General features: G+C 37.7%; 2 protein-coding genes across 2 annotated transcripts; one reads left to right on the top strand and one right to left on the bottom strand.

Moving 5' to 3' along the window:
• Positions 1–2,858: 2,858 nt before the first annotated feature.
• LOC134672965 (fumarylacetoacetase) lies at positions 2,859–9,047 on the bottom strand. The gene is made up of 9 exons (XM_063530918.1): positions 8,815–9,047; positions 8,543–8,653; positions 7,563–7,678; positions 6,421–6,561; positions 5,778–5,875; positions 5,117–5,272; positions 4,486–4,692; positions 3,867–4,015; positions 2,859–3,163 (listed from the first exon to the last, which is right to left on the bottom strand). Exons 1-9 carry the CDS (start codon positions 8,890–8,892, stop codon positions 2,963–2,965), a joined length of 1,257 nt encoding a protein of 418 aa, XP_063386988.1. The 5' UTR covers positions 8,893–9,047; the 3' UTR covers positions 2,859–2,962.
• A 2,000-nt stretch (positions 9,048–11,047) lies between these two features.
• Positions 11,048–14,653, top strand: LOC134672959 (NADPH:adrenodoxin oxidoreductase, mitochondrial). Its single transcript, XM_063530910.1, has one exon. The coding sequence runs from the start codon at positions 11,286–11,288 to the stop codon at positions 12,693–12,695; it is 1,410 nt and encodes a 469-aa protein (XP_063386980.1). The 5' UTR covers positions 11,048–11,285; the 3' UTR covers positions 12,696–14,653.
• Positions 14,654–14,937: the final 284 nt, after the last annotated feature.

Raw genomic sequence — 14,937 nt, 5'->3', positions numbered from 1 at the left:
TGTCAGTCACAAGTCGGGTTACCAGATACAAATTTAGAAATTCCTGTCAAAATTCCTGATTTCCGAATATTTTTCCTGACATTGGTATTTTTGACGACGACGAGGGGGGGGGGGGGGGGGGGTCTAGCCGTTATAAGTCGTTATAATTAATAATTACGAAGTTATTGATAAGTTGAGAGGATGTCATTTTTTTTTTTTACAATGTTTTTGGATTAATTTAAGTAAATTCAAAAAATTCCTGACATTTTCGTGTTCCGTCCCCATTCGTGACAAGAGGCCAAAAATTCCTGACATGGCAGGAAAATTCCTGTCATCTGGTAACCCTAGTCACAAGTCACAAATGTCAAACCGATGAAACTAGAAGGAGCACGTTCAGAAATGATAAAAGTTGTTTATTTTTTTAGGTATGTGAGAGTAATTTCTCTGTTATAATTCAACTGAATTAAATCAGAAAACTATAATTGTTTTAAATGTGAACAAACTTGCAAAGAAGTAATAATTTGGACTAAAAGTACATTTCACACGTTCCATTGTGTAACGAAAATGTATACTTAAGACTTAAATGCATAATAAAATTAACTGTCATCCGAGTAACGGAAATGGGAATAAATGAAAAGACTTCTTAATACTCATAACAAGTATATAGCCCCCTCCAGACTATGCGCGTGAATCGCGCACGAGTGTGGAGGAGGCTTAACAATCTTATGTTAAATTTAAAAACTCATTATCAAATCTTTTACCGAATTTAGTTCAGTATAAATTCAAACTTGTTTTCCATGTGTTTACCAATATAAAATAAAAGTCTAAAATTTTGCGTAACTTTTATTAATAACATACAAAACGATATAAACGATTATATTACAGGTACACTAAATTAAAGAATATATAAACTGCTAAATGTATAAAACTGTGATTAAACATGTTTAAATTATGTGTGTAAATAATTATGTTCCTATTTTTTTAAGTACTTACATACTAAATATAGTACGAATACCATAGATATAAACTATGGATGAGCGCATGCATACGAATTGCCCGTTGCGATCTTCATGTCAGCAAAAAAGCGCCATCTGTTACACACTGCGTACAACTACGTGAGCTCGACTCTCGCGATAACTTTGTACGGGCGTACAAGGCTTGTTAAGTTTATTCGCGGTTTATATCAGAAGAGCGTCGATTAAGTTTATGGTTAATCAAAATTATTTGTTGGCGTTGTTTGATATCCGTGTCGTCGACACTGACGCTCCTTCTTACCTCTCAAGACCCGTGACATATTATCTGTACTAAAATCAGCTGAAGACGAAAAACAGAGAAAATATTCCACGGCCTGTGAAATGCGACATGCAACTTTCACACCACTTGTAACATCTGTTGACAGCGTCTATGCACCCCAAATGTCCTCCGTTATAAAACATATGGCAGAAACCATATCTCAACGTTGGAACCGATCTCTAAGTACTGTACTGGGCTGGCTGAGATGCAGGATCAGTAACGCCGTTATACGTGCCACCACCATGTGCATCCGAGGCACACGCCACCGGTTTAAGTCCCCCGCCAGGTGGCTTGGGTTCGACGACGGTGCCGCCCTTCCACACATCGACTGAAACCCCTTTTCTACCCTACCTACATATGTCTTATCTTAACCTAACCCTTTGCCTATGTATTACTTATGATTCTCGTAATAAATGCTTTAGTTAACATATTTATTGTATTAAAATGGGCGAACTTATCCTTATAAGTTTCCGTTCTTCTACGTTATTTCGTGATGTCATTATCGTCTCAGGCGGCAATGCAATATTTTAAACATTCGCGCAGTACGGTGTGCCGTCCTGTGTAAGCTGGCTCTGTCAAGGTCGACAATTTGGCCGAGCTACTAGCTACAGCAGTACAGTTCGATAAGTACCTCCCGAGCTTTCGCGAGTAAAATGCGGCGAACAACTATTTCTGTTAGTTTCTTGCTTGCAAAACAGGTAGAGTAAAAAAGAAGGAAACAGCAATACAAACTAACTATTTTGGCTCAGTGATCCAAAGAGAATCTTGGCCTCCGAAACGAGAGCGTGCCACCTGTCCACAAATATGATGCAAAAATATAAGTAGGTAATGGAAAGTATTAAATACAGCGATGTGAATTAATCGGTGTTTGAAAATGCGCGCTTTGTTTCTAGCGCTCACCTGTTAATTTTTTTTGAGTTTTACCTACAGTTAATTAAAAACTTATACCTGACAAGAATCAATATACTAGGTACCTAAGTCAACGAATAAAACAATAACAAATACTTGATCTTGTTATTTCGAATGTTTTTAATAATTATGTAAAAGAAACGGGAACAAACTCTGTAAGACAGACAATAGGTACTTTAATTTCGGTAATTATATCCGGTAGGTAATCAACTAATCATATTTAAGTAGATTTACCTATACAAATCACGCAGTATGCATTTCTACTTCATAATAACTTCCAAAGAGAAATGACGTCCTTACAAGGTTAATGCATTAGCGCTATGACGTACGAGCGAACATCAGTTGCTCGTGAGAATGAAATAAAATTATCGTTTAAAATTGGTTTTAAGCAATAAATAAACCTAATTGGAAATTACTTACCGATGATATGAGATCCCATTTTTTTTCTTATACTTCCTATAATGGTTTTTGCACCCTTTTACAACGCAATAAGGCATTTTTGTGTTATGCTGCGTGACAACTTTCTACTGCGCAATTCGCCACACGACTGAGCGCCGGGGTGTGATAAATGCAAATATCACACCCATGTAGCGGCCCCCTTTTTAGTGCTCGTTAGCCGCGTCCTTACGAAGTAATATATATGTCCATGACGAATACGAATAGAATGTGTGTTCTCCTAAAATGGCACAATATTCAAAAAGAGAATAAAAACAAAAATCAACTGATGATCCAAACATTGGCCCCAAACGAAGTAAAGCATATAGGCAAGTATGAGGTAGTTTTATTGGGTAAAAGGCACAGCAGGCAGCAGTTTTCCCTCACAGCTGCCAAAGCCGATGCGTAGCTCTCCGTTGTCGCAATACCCGCGAAGTACGACCGTGTCGCCGTCTTGAAGGAATTTGCGCTCCTGCCCGTTCAGCAAGCGGAGCGGCTTGGTGCCCTTCCAGGAGAGCTCTAACATGCTTCCGTAAGAGTCTGGAGTCTGGAAAATGATTATAATTAATTTAAATTCCCACCATAACACCAGCCATACAAGTTGTAGTACATTAATCAACAAAGGCATATGAAATGGAATGAAAATCTTTATTTCAGGCAACTAGTGGCCCATACATAAATACCTACACACGTATGATAGAAACAAATGATACATAATATTAATATGATACTACATACATAGGGGCTGTTCATAAATTACGTCATCTATTTTTGACCCCCTCCCTCCCTAAACTCATCCAAAAATCATGCTTCGAATGACCCCGTTTCCTCCTACGTCATGCTACCATCATCCGATGTCCAGACCCTCCCCCCCTATTTGAAATGACTGTAATTTATGAATAGCCCCATACATAATATGATAGAAAACATATCAAATAATATTCATTGATTGTTTAAAATGGTAGTCTACGACAAATTCGTGAATCTAATTTGACAGCTGATGTGGATGGCGCTGTACAGCTATCATTATGTGTACATCAAAGCGTAAATGTAAGTACCTATAGTGTACATTATGCGGTAACTCTGGTGATCAAAACGTTGATGTTAGACAATCCAGTAACAAAACACACAGTACAGGGCCATGTATTTAGCTGTCAACTCTTACAATCAATAACTTATAATACATAGTAAATAAACCAAACTGATACTTCTTTTCCTATTTTCTTTATATTATACCCAAATATACTTACTTCCCCACTGATGGTTCCAGAGCCGAGCAAGTCTCCGGGCTTCAAGTTGCAGCCAGTGATGGTCTGCTGTGCTAACTGCTGCTTTACCGTCCAGTACATATACTTGAAGTTGGATCGGCAAATCGTTGTGTAAGCCGAGGAGTCCTCCGCTGAAAATATCAATTATTATTATAAATGGTTATTATTACGTTGTAATAGGAGTTTTTATATTTATACTTTCGCCGGACACTTTCTGTTTCTGGCTGCTAAGCGGGACAGCCTGATGCCTTTTCCTGTCTTCAACTGATCGAAAGTATCCTTAATAATTCTTAAAATACAAAAAATAAGGATAGATGTAATATAATAACCCCTTATGGTAGGAAAATATTTTAAACCTGTGAATGTCGTTCACACAATTAAATAGCCCGATGACTCAGGGAACTTAATTCCAAGATATGATACAGGCGCTAGTTAATTTTTACGTAAGCAACTGCCATCGCTTTAGAAATAACTAGTGTAGATCAGTCATACAAGACGCCTATTTCTGTTCCGTTTACATCAGCTGCATAAAAAACTTTCAATGAATAGCTTAAGTAATTCACTGTCTATACGAGGATATGTGTGATTTTTAAACACTTACGCTTCAAATCCACTTCAAGCTTGATATCAAAGTTGAAGTTATCATTATGCTTGAGATACGGGAAGGGCTCTGGGTCCTGCGGGAAGTTATCGCAGATGAAAGGTCGGAGCGCATCCACCGTGACTATCCACGGCGATATGGAGGTGCCGAGGTTCTTCGACGTGAAAGGCCCTAGAGGCACGTACTCCCATTTTTGGATGTCACGTGCTGCAAAAAAAGGTTTTGGTTAAAGAAATGTGGCAGTCAACTAAAAATGTTGACAAATCTTCCTAAAAAACTCGGCATTAACGACGTGCCCTTTACTTTTGTCAAATTACACGCGTCTTGTTGATTTTTTTAAATCAGGCATAGTCAAGGTCCGTACATGAAATGCAAGATTCTATCTACATACTGTCAAGGGCTTTAATCATTAAGCCATGAAGGGTTTAATATGGTTGTACAATTTCAGCATTACGAAAATATCTAATATAAAGGAATCACTAATCGAATAGGCACTAGAGTTGATGTTACAGAAAAATGATTTAACCGTCAACCCTCTACAGACTCTCATGGCGCATAGTAATTAGGAGAGCCGACCCCACTTAAAGTGGGATGGAGCAAGGAAGAAGAAGAGCAAAAGCAAAATCATTACCACTCCAGTCATTCATCAGCACGAATCCGAAGATCCTGTCCTCAGCTTCCTGAGCAGTAACGCGCTGACCCAAGGCGGTGGGCGGACCGCCGACGAAGCACCCCATCTCCAGCTCGAAGTCCATGAGACGACACGGACCGAAGTGCGGAGCGGCTCCTGTTAGGTAAATCCAAAAACCCTTCAATTGTATTATATTATACCATCACGCTGCGCGATTGTTGCTCCATTTAGGGTCCTAGTTTAGGTACTATACTTACGCTATAGAATTTCCAATTTAGCAAGAACCCTAAATGTCATAACAATCCCGTGTGCATGTTTCTTTCTTATCGAATCGAAGCTTCTCATACAAGGATGGATGAGGAGGCTTAAGGTTAATATGGCAAGGGGCAGACTGTCTACAAGTGCTTTCGTCGCTTTTAACTCTTGCGTTGGAACACATACTTACCTACTCAACTTAAAGAAGGTCGGTAGACCAGATGGAGTGAAGTTCTTTCTTTCTGACTGTGTTTGAGCGATGTACGTGGGTATATAAATACGAGTGTATTTGCCCTATAACTGTGACGGTATTCTCTAAAATAAATTTTATGTGCCGGTCTTCTCCATATTGACCGTAAATTAGGTATTTCACAATATTGTGAAAAGATAGGTTACATTTGCTTACCTTCAACAGGCAATGTTTGTCCATAAGGCCTAGTTATAGGTGTTCCTGAAACAACGATGGAGCTTGCCCGTCCGTGATAACCCACCGGAAGATATTTCCTGAAAATACAAAAGTACATAGTTGTAGTTGTCGTAGTAGAAAACTAAATTACTAAGTGTAAGATTGAATGGGTTTTTCACGAGGGGTAATGATGAAAAGTTGCACGTAGCTAATGCTTCGGCCGATGGACGAAAACCTTTCCCGTCTAACCTCAACCTACTAATAGTTACTTATTAATATTACAACTAGGAGTTTAGTATGTTGAAGTGTTCTTGGAGCCAGTTTTCGTTTGATTTTAGGCTTCAACCAGTCGTCTCATTCTGCCACATTATTGCAACCTGCAATTCAGCATTACGCATCATTAACCTAGCGAGCGCGAAGCGTCTCCGTTTCAGCTTGGGCCAAAATGTCTTCGTATGTCAGCTGTCCAGCTGCTTTCTCAACCGCTTCTCGTGAAATTTTGAAGCAGGTTCGATAATTTACATGAATGTTTTTGGTTTACTTTTTCTTTTTTTAGGCTTGGTTTATTTTTTCTTTTTTTAGGCTACTTGACATAAGGCTTTGCGAGGTCTAAAGCTAGAGCACAGTTGTAGTATATATATACCAGTTGGGCATAAGCGCGTTCTCCTTGCTGCGGAACATGATGCCCACGTTGGTCGCGTGGTGGATGGAAGAATAGAAGTCGGTGTAGTCCCCAATATCCACGGGTACGTGCATCTTAACGAACCTCATCTGAACGGTGGGCCTGTAAACAATTATAGTAAACAATTGTAGTAAAAATACATTTTTAGCATTAGAAAGAAGGTAAGCGATCTTGAAAAGTCTTTTCAATCAATCATTTATTGCACCATTTATCATTTATTGCAATCATTTATTTTTAATTGAAAAACGCTTTTTAAAAATCAATAACTGTTACTTTTGAAAGCGGAAGAATATAAATGATCATATTAGATTCATAATTGTTACATATTTGCCGTGACTTATTTTTAAAAAGTGTTTTTCAATTAAAAGACATGTCAAGATTGTTTACCTATGATAAGGAAGTTTAATAATAGGTTTTTGTCATTAATTTAATTTTTATTGAATACAAAGCAATACCTGGGAGACCGAGCTTTGCTCGGAAAACATATAAATAAATAAATATTATAGGACATTCTTACACAGATTGACTAAGTCCCACAGTAAGCTCAAGAAGGCTTGTGTTGTGGGTACTCAGACAACGATATATATAATATACAAATACTTAAATACATAGAAAACACCCATGACTCAGGGACAAATATCTGTATCATCATACAAATAAATGCCCTTACTGGGATTCGAACCCAGGACCATCGGATTCGCAGGCAGGGTCACTACCCACTAGGCCAGACCGGTCGCCAACACACATATAAACACTCAAAAATGCGCGTTTTTCCAGAGATAAGACCTAGCCAGATCGATTGATCGCCCCGAAAACCCCCCATATAGCAAATTTCATCGAAACTGTTAGAGCCGTTTCCGAAATATATAGTTTATCGTAAGAACTATCTACGGTGTCTACGGTGTATCGATGGTCTATATACGGTGGCTAAAAAATAACTGCATTCTCGTTGCCAGAGGGAGGTTTTGGCCGTTTTGGGATTATACTTAGCAACTTTTACTATGGGATCAACCCCGAAATCACGATAAAAAATTTACCCTCCCATAGAAAATGGACCAGCCAAAATGTATGAAACAGCCAATATTTTTTTGGTGACTACGTACCGTTTGTCGTGAGAAGCTGTAAATAACTCATTAGTCCTGATAAGTCTCTGGATAGTTTCCCTCGCTTCCACCCAGTGTGCTCTGGTAAGGCCCATGAAAGCGTTGAGGCTCTCTTGCTGAAATTATTAAGTACGCATTATGATTAACTAATAGGAATTAAAACAATTTCACTAGGATTAAAAAAAAGATAAATATACACCCACAAGGATTGTGAGATATATGCATCACGTAGGTACGTACATCACACGTTCCAATATTCCGACTAAGAATCGGCAATGCGCATGTGACACCCCTATAACGACAAGAGACAAAAGGGCTTATTACATGTATCCTTTCGCCGCGGACACTTTCTGCTATCTTGCTGCTAGGAGGGCAGTTAAACAACATATAACTTTCTCTGTCCCTCATACCAGAAAATATCCTGAAAAATAACGGATGTGTTATTTTTCAGGTTCAGTCAATGGCATTTGCCATCAAGTAGGGGGAGATTCATTAATTATGTGAGGAGTTTTTGGGGATTTTTTAAAACCCCATGTTACCCCCAACTGGAGATTTAGTGAGATCCGGCTTGACCCCCTCCCCTCCCCTGAAGCCCTCACGTAATTAATGGACGCCCCCTAGACCGGTAGATACACTTACGTTCCACCACCGTAATACAAAGAAGTTTTTTTAAAACCTGACGGTGGCGAACAAGCATACGGCCCGCCAAATGGTAAGTGTATATCGTCTACCTATGACCTATGGATACCTGCAATTTTAGGGGTGTCACATGTGCGTTATCAACCCTAAAAATTATATTATTATTATCTTTATTATAAGATGAGAATGAGAACACAGTAGGTACGTAAGTACCTACTTGGGATTAAAATAAAAGATAAACGTTTAGCAATGTCATTAACATACGAGATATCATTTCAATTCATTACGCAATTGGCAGATGCCGGTAAACAACTTATTAACATATATACAAATTACTTTACCTTAAAAACATGTTGTTGATCCTTTAGAAGCGGCCCGTCAAAGAATTTAGCGATGTGATTTAAATCTATAACAATGTTTCCATATGCAACACCAATATGTTTCACAGTTTCCTGCAACCATACAATATTTAATTAAAAAACCTACCAAATAAAAAAGTTAATGCCAAACGTTCAATTCACCAGCATCTATGGACTTTCGAATTTAGTCGTGCTATAGAAAGTCAAAATAAAACAATACGAAAGGTCACATTCTTTATACAAAATAAACTTACATTCAGAGGGCCGGTAAAGACTCCGTATGGTAGATTTTCTATGGGGAAATCATTAGGAGTGTCTGTGTTTCCTTCCATTTTAGATTTATAGTATTTCAACTCTGCTGTCTGCTCTGCTATATGGATGCAACTGTTTACGCGTACTGATAGCAGTGGTGTAGGTTATAAAATGGCTTTATAGTGGGTTTATCCGTATGGAAATAAGGTAAATGAGCCGGTTTAGCGACCGGGGGCTTGACTATAACGTCAATAACCACTTTTATGAGAAGGGTCTTGCCAAGGTCAATGTTGACCTCGAGTGATATTATAAAAGTTATAAAAATGTACACAGCTAATTTGTTTTTTGTGTATTTGTTGCTAGGCTGAGTTATAGTGTAGCAAATACTGAAAGGAGATATTTTACTTTACTTATTTGGAACTTTAATGTGAAAATAAACATGTACATATAAGTTATTTCCAAATTATAATTAGGTAGGTACCAACAGTATCATGTTTTTGTCTCTTGAGTTTAGACTAGGTTCTTAAAATAGGTAAGCATTATTTTGCAAACGCAAAAGTATAGGCATAGTTCCTCAAGGTAAATTTAACTATTTTTTTTATTTTAGATAAATTAGATATAATTAATGCCATTTCGTCTATAATTTATTTTATTCCGTTGTGTAACGCCGATATGCCTTAGGGATCATCCATTAATTACGTCACATGAATTTCAAATCCCTCCCCACCTGGTGTGACTGTGACGTCACATTTTAGGCAATTTTGTTTTCAACGAAATCGGCAATACTAACTCGGCATATTTTTTTTATAAAAAAATATTTTTGCTAAAAGAAATATTAGTAATTTTATAACACAAAACCAAATAGGAACGAAAATTACCTACTTCAAAACCTTATTATTTAAATGTACAGCGAATAAAAAAATAAAAATTAATTTTCGGTTACTGATGAATAGTGATGATGTTAAAATGACGTCACAATGTTTGTGACTCCCCCCTCCCCTTTGTCACAACATGTCACATTTTCTTGACCCCCTCCCAACCCTAAACGTGTTACATAATTAATGGATGACCCCTTATATGTATAAATATAATTAATATACCTAGGAGTAATTTTCGTTATACAATGGAGAAAATCGTCTTGACAAACAACCATGCATACATACCACTGCATTGCATGTTGTTTGTTTAATTTGAAAATTTTATTTAATAAAAATGATTAAGTATTAAGCAATAAGGTCAAGAGTCATACATAATCTGACGAATTGCTCAAGATAAGAAAATACGAAACCTACGTCGTGATACGGACTTCCACACTACCGCACCGCACCAAGGCCATGGTGCGTAGGGTTGCCAACCATACTATATTATATAGTATTGTACTATATTTTGGCTCTCTGTACTATATATTTTTGGAAAAATATATAGTACACTAAAATACTATATTTTCGATTGAACGTAAATTACACCCATGTTTAGTACTTTATCTAAAAGTACTATATATTTTCGAAATGTTCTATATTTTTGATGCCTTATTCTGGAAAATACTATATTCCACCAAAAAAAAGTTGGCAACCCTAATGGTGCGTCGCACTCATCATGTCTCTTTCTCGCTCTCACTTATGGGTGCGGCGTGTCCTATATATTATACTCATTTTGGTGCGGCTGCGGCCACGGCGCGGCGCAGGTCACGGAGCGGTGCGGTAGTGTGTTATATGGCTTTTAAGCCCCCTAAGACTATGTGCGTGAATCGCGCCGCGACGTCGCGGAGCGAACATATCACAAAGTTGACGTATGACTCCACACTCGCACACTTCACGGCGATTTCGCAGTTTGGTTTGCGGCAAGATGGCGGAAAAGCATCAGCTGATCGAGTTTAACTGTTAGTTATCTATGGCATCATACGTGATTTAGCTGTTTTTCCATTTTGTTTTCTTGTGAAACCGTAAAATATAGCTGCTTAATATAATATAATCATAATTTAATTCATATTTATCTTGCCTCAGAGGAGCCAAAATATTGTGTAATGTGGAGTCTTACAAGTTCGCGCTTCGCGTCTCCTTTGACGCGGGCCGAAATACCGACAAAAAACGGAGAACAAGGCGCGAAGGCGTGAACAATCTGCGAAATCGACGCCACACTTGCGTTCGCGGCTTCGCCCGCGATTCACGCGCATAGTCTGGAGGGCGCTTTACGCTGGTTCACTTTCATTGGTCTGGCAAGGCAAAAATCAAAACGTCAAAAAAGTTAGGTTGTTTATTTACAAAGTCAAATAGAAATTCGTATAAGTAAAAATGTTAAAAAACAATTTGGTATTAATATATTACAATTAATTCTGAATTCGAGGAAGCCAAGCTAAATCAAGAAGATTTTATATTCTAAATCTGTTTGGCGTTGCTTTTAGAAAGTAGGACGATTTCGTCACAATCGAAAATACGTGAAATTTGACTGAAAATTTAGTATTTCTTGCTTAAAAATGAGTAATAAATTAAGAATGTTTACAAGGTTGATGTCCTCGGGTACGAGAGTGCCTCAAGTTTGCATTGTAGGTGCGGGCCCCGCCGGTTTCTACGCGGCTATGCGTCTGACCAAGAAGCTCGCAGACGTCCACGTAGATATCATCGAAAAATTGCCTGTGCCCTTCGGACTGATAAGGTATGGAGTCGCCCCTGATCATCCAGAGGTCAAAAACGTCATTAACCAGTTCACAAAGGTCGCCCAGCAGCAGAACGTGAATTTTTATGGAAACATTACAGTAGGTAAAGATGTGACATTGCCCCAATTAAGGCAAAATTATGACGCTGTTCTATTGACTTATGGTGCTGAAGAAGATAAGGTGTTGGGTATTCAGAATGAGGATGCTGTTAATGTGATTGCAGCAAGAAATTTTGTCGGATGGTACAATGGTCTTCCCAGCGATAGGGACTTGCAAATAGACTTATCAAATGACACTGCTGCTATCCTAGGACAAGGAAATGTTGCATTAGATGTAGCTAGAATACTGCTGTCACCAATAGACGAGTTAAAGAAAACAGACATAACACAACATGCACTTGATGCTTTAGCTGAATCTAAGATTAGAAATGTATATTTGATCGGACGTAGGGGTCCTTTGCAAGTAGCTTTTACGATTAAAGAATTACGAGAGCAGCTGAAGATGAAGGATTGTAGCACAATTTGGAGAGAGAGTGACTTTGTAGGAGTTGCAGATGTGGTAGCCAGTCTTCCTCGGCCGCGTAAACGGCTAACAGAGCTTATGTTAAAATCTTTAGAGGAAAATAAATTAAAGAAAGAAGACACAAATAGTAAGAGACTATATCCAATATTTTTACGAAGCCCTAATAAATTTATAAGTGATAAAGATAACGTATTAAAGGGGATGGAATTGTTTGAAAATAGATTGTATGGAAAATCAACAAATGTTGAAGAGCTTAGGTGTGTTTCTACTAATGAGAAGGAGTTACTAGACTGTGGGTTAGCTTTAAGAAGTATTGGATATAGGAGTGTGAGTGTAGATGAGGGTTTAGAGTTGCTTCCTCAAGGAATGGTGAATAATGATAAAGGGAGGATTTTGGATGCCCATCCTCGGTTGGCTAAGATGTATGTTGCCGGTTGGCTTGGAACCGGGCCTGTAGGCGTAATACTTCACACCATGGGCAACGCATTTCAAGTTGCTAACACAATGTGTGAAGATATTAGCCAGTTAAAGAAGAGCAGAGCGAGGGGTGGATTTGATGAACTGAAAAGAATGTTACGGAATGAAATAGTTGACTGGGAAGGCTGGAACAGAATTGATCAATATGAGATAGAGCAGGGCAAGAAAGTAGGCAAGCCAAGGGAGAAAATTTGTGATGTTGCAAAAATGGTGGAAATTGCTTATTCTTGAAAACCATATCAATTGTTTTAAGTTTGAATGAATTTTATAAATGCAATAATAATGGTACCTAACTCTGTTATAGTTACTAATTAAATTAATTTTATTCCAATTACAGATGTATATTGTCAAGTGTTATTATAAATATTTTTGTTATAATACCTAGCTTATTATATTCTTTATTTATCTTTCTTCTTAGGCTAGGTCATTTATAATATGAATATAAAAGTAAAATATAAAAACACTTACAAAACAATAAAAAATACACCTTGCTTATTATTATTATTACTACCTTTGCTTCTATTTGTTACGTCATGCGTTGTCATCACCGTTATTCTCCCTCCACGTGGCCAACCAATCCTGACAGCAGAAAAAGTAGTGGGTTGTCATTTTACAGGATTCTATAAAAGCCCATTTTAAAAATCCTACTCGCTATAGGCTGGTGGTGGTGGCTGGTGACTTGAGGGTTCCTAAAAGGTTAGCAAATAAAACAAAATATTATTTGCAAACATTTATTGCGAACTCCAGTTTGAAAGTGGAAGACGCGACTACGCTTACACTTAATGTATTTTTTCATCAACAATAGCTACAGTTCTCTTGTAAAAACTGTTTAAAATTGCTAACATACATCCAGCTATTATTATTATTAATAAATTCCATGTCGAACATTCGTTTATTGTTAATTTATAGGTTTAAACAAAAATCGTGTATTAATTTTCGTGATCAGGTCGTTAGGCACTATCAGTTTATTACTGGTACAATAATCATCAGTACATTACATTATCATACAAGTATAATAATATACAAATTAAAGCTTTTGACGTGATAACGTCTTATACATCGATGAACACCGGTAGCATGCACGAAAAAGTGACACGTTGTGGACAGATCTCCATTGTAACGGGGCTGTCCATAAATTACGTCATCTATTTTTGACCTCCCCCCCCCACCCAAAATCATCCAAAAAGTCATGCTTCGAATGACCCCGTTTCCTCCTACCCTACCTCATGCTACCATCATCCGATGTCCATACCCCCCCTAACCTAACACGCCAACTCTTTAAAATGTCAATTCCAAAATAAACCTTATACCTTAGGTCCGAAAGTGGATTTCGGTTTGCCAGTTTAGTATGGATTTAGGTACCGATAGTGCCTTGCCTGACTTCTTAAATCACGTAAATGTATGGTATCTGCGAGCGAATGTATGTTTGTGTTGTTTACATTGAACTAGAGCGACATATACTTAATTTAACATATAACAATGAATATTCATAATTAATACGCGTCGTAATAGATTGTAATGGAATCAATAAATACTATACTGTAAACAAGCATTAATTACATTCAAAATAAATTGCTAATAAAGCATAACTTGCAGCTTTGTGGTAAAAATGCCTTAGTACAGTCGACGTCAAATATTTGTTTACATTTTTCGACTTATTACAAAGGAGTAAGGTCCAAAAGTGTAAACATATTTTGGACGTCGACTGTACATACCTAATGAATTTAATCAGTGCACCGAAAACTCGGAGTTTAAAAAAACATCATCAAAAAATATGTTGGCTCTATAATATTAACTAAAGGTTAACCCTTATATTACACTATGCATTTAAAGTTTAACATATAATTACATCTTAATATTATGACGTAGTTATTTTGTTTGGGTTTTAAAATGAAATGGACGTTAAATAATCTGTTCCCACACCCGACTGTCGGGGTACACTGTTCGTAGCGACTACGCGCTATATACGGCGAAACCGTGGCTACGCGCTACGAACGTAACCCGTAGCACTTAGTGGTAATGAATGTGTTAAGCATTACAGTTTAAATTATTCCTATAGCAGGGACTGTCTAATGGATCTAATAATCCAAATACTTATGGATCAGCGATCCACGATTCTGAAGCGCCATTCGTGGATCGGAGTTTCTCCGGAACGCTCCATCAGGTCGCTCCGTTAGGGGGCAGCACTTCGACCACATGAAGGTGATACGCTGGGGCCTTTTATAAAATATCACTGTCAAGCCATTTCCGTTCCATCAGTAGAAAAAAAACGACAAAATTAAAAAACAGGTGGCATGCGTAAACGCATTTCCCCAACGTAAAAAAAAAAAGGTAATTGTCCCATAGAAAATTTGAATTTTGCGCCTTTTTCTACTGACAAAAGTTGTTTGACCATACATGGTTACTTTATCGTTTTGGAAGGAACGAATTGGAAGTAACGTTGTATGGGGACTCCTTAGCTTGGTTGTTCAGT

The sequence above is a fragment of the Cydia fagiglandana genome, chromosome 17 (assembly GCF_963556715.1).
Source record: "Cydia fagiglandana chromosome 17, ilCydFagi1.1, whole genome shotgun sequence".
NCBI lineage: Eukaryota > Metazoa > Arthropoda > Insecta > Lepidoptera > Tortricidae > Cydia > Cydia fagiglandana.
This window is presented reverse-complemented; position numbering and strand designations above follow the sequence as displayed.